General features: G+C 39.2%; 1 protein-coding gene across 1 annotated transcript in view; it reads left to right on the plus strand.

Annotated features, from left to right (window-relative positions):
* Positions 1-6,915, plus strand: part of SLC28A2 (solute carrier family 28 member 2) — a 75,587-nt gene extending 68,672 nt beyond the window's left edge. The window contains exons 17-23 of the mRNA XM_054701163.1: positions 48-178; positions 600-768; positions 951-1,148; positions 1,784-1,865; positions 3,240-3,338; positions 3,538-3,649; positions 6,286-6,915. Coding sequence (XP_054557138.1) covers positions 48-178; positions 600-768; positions 951-1,148; positions 1,784-1,865; positions 3,240-3,338; positions 3,538-3,649; positions 6,286-6,418 — 924 coding nt within the window. The 3' untranslated portion in view covers positions 6,419-6,915. The remainder of the gene's footprint in view (positions 1-47; positions 179-599; positions 769-950; positions 1,149-1,783; positions 1,866-3,239; positions 3,339-3,537; positions 3,650-6,285) is intronic.
* Positions 6,916-7,723: the final 808 nt, after the last annotated feature.

Consider the following 7,723-nt stretch of genomic DNA (forward strand, 5'->3'; position numbering starts at 1 on the left):
ACTGAGTCTGGGTTATGCAGACACTGACCCAAAGACTGGTTTTGCAGGTTGACGCGTCATCCTTGATTTCTGCCTCTGTGATGGCTGCCCCTTCTGCTCTTGCTTTGTCAAAGCTGGTGTATCCAGAAGTGGAGGAGTCCAAGTTCAAGAATAAGGAGGGGGTAAAATTGCCCCCTGGGTGAGTCTAATGACATATATTTGGGATGGTAGTAGTAAGATCAGGTATAGCAAAGTGATGCTATGGTGGCTGAGGCTCAAGTCTCCTGTGGAAGGACTGTGATTACATATCCCCTCTTGCCTGTGTCTACCTCTAGCTAAGAATGTTGAGTTTCTTATTTCATTTACCCCGCCCATCTGTCTCCATCTTCAGCAGGCCAGTTACCTCTGTCCTTAATGTTTGTGTAATTTCATGGCAATTAAATCTGATACCGCTTCAGTGTAATTTCCACCATAAGGATCACTGCAGAAGGCCCACCACCTCTCAAGTTGGCTTTGTACCGTCTTGCATCCAACATTACAGGGACAGTAATATTTCTCTTCTCTGAGAGACTGGGATGACTGTAGACACCATATTCTTCCCCTATGTCCAATAACCACAGGAAGGAGAGGAATGTCCTGGAAGCCGCCAGCAATGGAGCCTCAGATGCCATAGGCCTTGCTGCTAATGTGGCAGCCAACTTGATAGCCTTTTTGGCAGTACTGGCCTTCATCAATGCTGCACTCTCCTGGCTAGGGGAAATGGTAGACATACAAGGACTCACTTTTCAGGTAAATGATTATAATCGTTGGGCTGTTCTTGGGTATGGTTAAGTACTCCTTGAATTCCCGACCCATCCTGAGCTAAGAGGGAGTATGGAAGGGAAAAGGGTGGAGGAGACTGAGTCAAGGCTCTAGAGGAGGTGCTTGGCTCTTGACCTGTGTTGTTTTTCCTTTTCCTTTCTTTCACCAAGGTCATCTGCTCTTATATCCTAAGACCCATGGTTTTCATGATGGGTGTAGACTGGTCAGACTGTCCAATGGTAGCTGAAATGGTGGGGATCAAGTTTTTCACAAATGAGTTTGTGGCCTATGAGCAACTGTCTAAATACAAGAACAAACGTCTCTCTGGAGTGGAAGAATGGGACGGGAATGAAAAACAGTGGATTTCTGTAAGTGACATTCCAGAAAAGCAAAAAAGTCTGAGAATAGATAAAAAGTATTACAGAGACATTTATTTCATACCCACAGATCCATTTCCAGTGTCCCAGGCCTAACCACAAAGCAAGCATAACTGTGTGCTTAGCTCCAGAGCCTAGGTTGTCCTCGTTCCCTGCCTCCACCCCTGCCTCCACTGCAGAATACACACATTCTGACCCAACTCCTCTCTATGATGTAATGCTGAATTTTTACAGTTACCAAGACACTATTTAGGATAGTCTGAGATCCCCTTCTTCATCTATTAAGTTGCTATAAATTGATCTCCTTTATTCTCTCCCTCTGTCTCTCTTCCTTCTTAGTCATTCTCATTTCTATGCCTTCTCCTTATTCATAGGCTTCAACAAAGGGCAGAGAAGCCCAGGGTGGTTTCCTTATCATTATCTTTGTTGTAACCCAAGGAGTTGTTATTTTCTGAACATCCTTCCCATATTCGTTAAGGTGTATGGACAGAATTGTTTTTTTAAATTTTTTAATTTTTATATAATTATTAAATCATTTTAAAATTGGTAGTTTTAAGTACTCTGCATTATTTGACAGCATGTATTGAACTGAGTTATTTTTACTTACTTATTTTTCTTTTCCCTAGGTTAGAGCTGAAATCATTACAACATTTGCACTCTGTGGATTTGCCAATCTTAGCTCCATAGGAATCACACTGGGAGGCTTGAGTGAGTTCATTTTCTCAGCTCCCCATTACGTCAGCCAGGTCCCAGCTTCTGACATGGGCATTCCTGGTGTTTCAGTACAAGCTGAGGCCAGACAGAGAAGTTGATTAACACAGGCCATCTCAGGAGCAGTTAATATGAAGTCCAATTACCAGGCTAAGCATGGAACCCAATTTCTACTTCACTTACTTTCATTTCAATTGAAGGTCCAAAAGAATTTGCTAGTCCGAATCTGCTAGTCATTCTCCCTACCCCTGCCCTCAGGGACTGCTACACTTCTTCATATTATTTCCCCTAATCATCATCCGATTCAGCAATATCTTCAGTTATCTAAATGAGCCTCTGCAGCACTTATTTTTCCCACACCTGGTGACTTGCAGCTTTTAATGCAATATTTCACATCACTACCTCTCTGCTTTATGTATTTGTTGCTTTTGCTCAGTGTGATCATAAGAATTTCCAAAGAATTTTATTTTTAATTTCCCTGTGAGAAAGAATATATTATAATGAAATGGTTTTTATTTTGCCATTAAGTGGGCATAATGAGATATAGGCAAATATTTTTTATTTAATACTGAGGGTACTTTCTCAAATTAGGCTGCTCACTAGTTGTCACGGAAGTAGGAGTTGCACAAGGAATTAAAAGACAAAAGTAGGGGGACAGGCATCAAGTGACTAACGCGTACGCTTAAGCCTTCTTATCCCTCTGACTGAAGATAGTTCATCTAAGGGTCACTTGCATGTGGAAGATAGAGAAACAAAACAAAGGGTCAGATAAAACCAGACCAAGAACAAACCCTAGAAATCTGACTGTAGAATTGAGGCTACCAGAGTGGGAGGGAGAGAGGGGAGAGCAGAATGGGGAGAGACACTGTGCTATGGTAGGGGGCTGTGTGGTGGGTGTGGTTGGTAACAAATATTTGAAGGGTGTGATTATATACTCTATTCATCATATAGCATTGTAAACCAATGATGTCTTAATTTAAGAAAAAAGAAAAGAAAATGAAAAAAAAATCCAACTAATTCTGATCTAGGCTTAAGAGTGAAGAACTCAGCAGGGAATGACCAGGCATTTGTATGTCTGGAGCAAATCAGAGCTTTGCTTGATCCATAATTATCTATGAGAATGTTCAGAGAGTCACTGAAGTTGGGGTCAGAACATAATTCTTGACCTGACGAATGTCTGACAGAGTGACACCCTCTCCCCGACCCAATGAAACGCTTCATAGGATAACATGGGCCAGTCTCTGGTGACTGCTTTTAAGATGCTATTCATCTGCTTGTTTTCCCTTGAGCAATTTTATAAATAGGGGCTCAGGGGATATGCCTGTTGCCAGATCGAGAAGAGATCAAAATGTTTTGTTTTGTTTTCTGCAGCGTCAATGGTACCCCACAGGAAGAGTGACCTGTCCAAGGTTGTGGTCAGTGCCCTGCTGACAGGGGCTTGTGTGTCCCTTATCAGCTCCTGTGTGGCAGGTAAGTGCCTCAGCTCAGTGTTTTGGGCCAATGGCACTCTCCTAAGTTCTGACAGTATTTCTCTCAGAATACTGATTTAACCATCTATACCACAGATGCATAGAAAAGGCACCTAATTTATTGTTTTCTCAATTCACACCCAATGCATTAATGAATTTATGTAAAATCCTTGCTACGTATTTCTGTCTTTTTTATCCAGGAATCCTCTATGTCCCTAGAGGAGCAGAAACTGACTGTATCTCCTTCTTGAATACAACTTTCACCAACAGAACCTATGAGAGCTACATATGCTGCAAAGAACTCTTTGAAAGGTAAGTGAACACCAGGATCCCTGTTTTCTCCTTTATGCCCTATTCTCCATTCAGGAGCCTTCTGGGAGTGAGTAGAAATGAAGTCTTGAGGGTAATCATGTGGATGCTAAATAAATTGTGTAAGAATGGAGATGGCTATTTATGGTGGTTATATCTGTGTTCTTCTTTCTTATTAGATGTATCCAGAGTAATTAGCTATCATATGGACAAGTGACAGATTATCCTTATTTTGATGGGGTATGAAGAAGTGAAGGGTTGGAGAAGAAATTATTATAAGCTTAAAATAGACTACAATAACTATTTGGTGTTTTTTATATATACCTCAAGTTAGACACAAAACAAAAATCCATAGATTGAAAAGAGAAAGGGAAAGAAATCAAAGCATAATACTACAGTAAATTATCAAACCACCAAGGAAGAGAGCAAGAGGAAGAAGAAAACAAAGAAACTACACAATAACCAGAAAAGAATTAACAAGATGGCAGTAGTAAGTTCTATCAGTAATTACTTCAGGGTCTCCCTGGTGGCTCAGGCATTACAGTCTCAGCACTATGAAACTATCACCAGCCACTCTGGCATGAGTTCGAACCCTGGCCAGGAAGATAACCCACATGGTGCAGCAGACATCTCCTCCTGTCTTGGCTCGCTGCTCCTCTCAGCAGTGTATTTCAATAGCTCTGCCTGTTCTGCTCCCTACTCTGTGTTTGGTGAATCCTCTCACCACCCCACACCTCTGGCCTATGCCCCAGTTCTTGTATAAAAATAAATTATTTATTCAATAATTACTTTAAATGTAATGGATTAAATTCTCCCATCATAAAACATAAAGCAACTGAATGAGTTTTTTTTTTTTTAAAAAAAAGACTGACTATATGCTGTTAATAAGAGATTTACTTTAGCTTTAAGAACACAGGGTCTGAAAGTGAAGCATGGGAAAACATATTTCATGGAAATGGAAACTAACACAAGCAAAAATAGTTATATTTACATCAGACAAAATATACTTTAAGTCAAAAACTTTTAACAACTGATAAGGTTATTGTATAATAAAGAGGTCAATTAATCAAGAGGTCACCATTGTTAATAATTATGCACCCAACATAGAGCACCTGAATACATTAATAATTATAAATACTAAATATTAATTTTTCTCTCAGATCTGAGAGGAAAAAAGACAGCAATATAATAATAGAATACTTTTTACTCTACATTAAACAATGGATAATGGATCTTTCAGCAGGGAGGTCAACAAGGAAACACTGGACTTAAACTGTATGTTGGATAAGGTGGCTCTAACAGACATATCGAACCATTCATCCAGCAGCAGCAGAATGCACATTCTTCTTGAGTGTACATGAAAATTATCTGACAGATCTTATATTAGACCACAAAACCGATTATTAATACAAACAAGAAGATTGAAATCATATTTAGTATGTTTTCTGACCACATACGTATAAAACTGAAGTAAAATATTTCATCTAATATCAGGAATAAGGCAAGGAAGTCTGACCACGTTTACTCAACATAGTACTGGAAGTCATAGGCATAGCAGTTAGGTATGAAAGAAATAAAAGGCACCCATATCAGAAAAGAAAAAAAAAATTGTCTCTGCAGATGACACGCTCTTATATATAGAAACCCTAAAGTCTCTACAAAAAAAGAACTGCATTTCTATGCACTAAAAACAAACTTTTGGGAAAAGAAATTAACAATCCCATTTATAACATCATCAAAAAGAATAAAATAACTAGGAAAAATGTAACAACTGAATATCAATTTTTTAACTTAGTAGCTGATAACCTGAAGGTGAAAGATCTGAACGTTATTAATTACAAAACTTATTGAGAGCAGCACTTGTGTACTCACCAAACAATTTGATATGTAAGGTGATGAATGTGTTAACATTCCTTCTTCTTCTGGTCCTTGGGAAGATGAAGAATTCAGTGTCATGGTCCTTAGTAAGTGCTGTGAATTCTACACCAGTGTTGTCTGCCCTATGGCTGATTCATTTCTTTAACATTCCTTAAGGGCTTTTTGTTGGCAAAGGTGTTCATGTACTCATATCCCTCCACTCTAGCTAACTCACCATGATCTTTAAACTTAGTATGAAATTTTCATTGTGTCTCTCTACAACATGCCAATAATTAGCCCACTTTGGGGAATCCTTTCACAATGTATAAGTATACCAAATCATCATGTTGTACAGTATAAATATATTACAATTTTGTCAGTCATACCTCAATAATTTTTTATGAAACAATAACTAAGTATATAAGCCTGAACTAATTCTCCATCTCAGCAGGACGTAGCCTTAAAATATCTCATTTTTAAGACTAAATTAAATTCTCAGTCACATTACAAGGTGTAAATTTTGCCTCAGTGATGTTTGGAAAGAAAATTCCCAAAACTATGATTAAAAATGGGCCTAGAAGCAGACACATTGTATGGGGTTTCTTGCCGGTGTTATTTGGGGCATGAATGTGAAAGTACACTTCATTCTCTTGTATTTATTTGCTTATTGCAATTGGATCCATTCATAGGTTTTTGATTTCTTTTTTGAATTGCTTGGTAGAACTTGTTGCACTGTTGTTTTTTTAATCTAATTATGTTATCTGTTTGGCTTTTCATTTCAGTACTTTTCTGAATGGCACCAACAACCCTTCTTTTTCTGGTCCCTGGGCAGATAAAGAATTTAGTGCCAACGCCTTAGACAACTGCTGTCACTTCTATAATAAGTCCTGCCCCTTGGTTGGTTCATTTTTTTAACACTCCTATTTGAGGACTCTTTGCTAGCAAAGGGGTTCATGTACTTAGAGTTCCCACTCTACTAATTCACCATGGTCTTTAACAGTGAGTGTGAAAATTTCACTGCGTCTTACTGCATGCCAATAATGAAACTTAACTTAACTTGTCTTTCCATTCTTTGGTTGAACCAAACAAGAAATTCCTGATGTACTCTAAGCTTAGATTTGAAAGATTAAATATAACCATATCACAGTAAGATGCTCTTAGCTATCTTAAAATCGATGTGATGCAATGTGCCATAAATGTGATTTGTTTGTAATGTGTACTGAGGTGAAAAAACTAAGAGAAATCTGTCACAGGGAGTCAAAGAAGGCTCAGTGTTGTGTGATTATTGTGTGAAAATTCTATATATATGAAATATTCAGAACTGCTGTAACAGCAGGAAGCAAGACAGTCTTAACACCATCACCTGCAGGACAGTCTCAAGAACTGGAGGAACTAACAGGAGAAGTCGGAACTAAATGCAGCCTCGGCAAATGTGGACTTCTGGATGCAAGAGAAGCAACCAGACAAGCAAGAGACAAGTGCAGAAGTGGACTGGGCAGGTTGAGTGCTGGCGCAGGTCAATCCTGGGAGGCGAGAACCTTGCACAATGGCTTTTGGGCTCTATCCTAGGGGTGGGGCAAACATGCTGAGGGCATCTGGGTGGGCTGGTGCCTGGATGCATGCACTAACACTTGTCTCCCAGCCCTGGTATAGAAATCCCAGGGCAAGAGAGGAGCGGAGCTTAAGGCAAGGAGTGGACCGGGGAAAGAGTGGCAAAGAGAATCAAGAGAAAAAGATGTTGTGTAAGAGAGCTATGTTGGGGTTGGGGAGTAACTGTGTGGAGAGGCTGCCATGGGGATGAGGAAGGAAGAGAGGCAGGCTGGGTCACTAATGAATAGAACTTGTTTTTTTAAACACCAAGTCATAAAGTCTCTCTTGTGCATATTGTTCCACAGCCAGCAGTTTGTGCTTAGTCTGTATAAATGTCTCTCTGGGCTATCACTACATATAGATCTACCTCTTTCATTGTATTTGATATATATATTCTTTGCAAGGACATGCCATAAATTATGTGCCTGTTTCCCTATTAATGGACATTTATATTGACTTACGTTTCACCAGTTTTTTTTAAAGGTCCAAGTTAAAGTTTGTGTTTTACTCCTACTTGTGACTCCTTTTTTTTTTTTTTTTTTAAAGATTTATTTATTTATTTATACAAGCACTGGGTACAGTCAGAAGCCCGGGAGGGTGAGAGAATTCACTAGAGCCAGAGGGGAGAGC

Source organism: Talpa occidentalis, unplaced genomic scaffold (genome assembly GCF_014898055.3).
Source record: "Talpa occidentalis isolate TD23 unplaced genomic scaffold, MPIMG_talOcc4v2.1 talOcc4.11, whole genome shotgun sequence".
Classification (NCBI taxonomy): domain Eukaryota; kingdom Metazoa; phylum Chordata; class Mammalia; order Eulipotyphla; family Talpidae; genus Talpa; species Talpa occidentalis.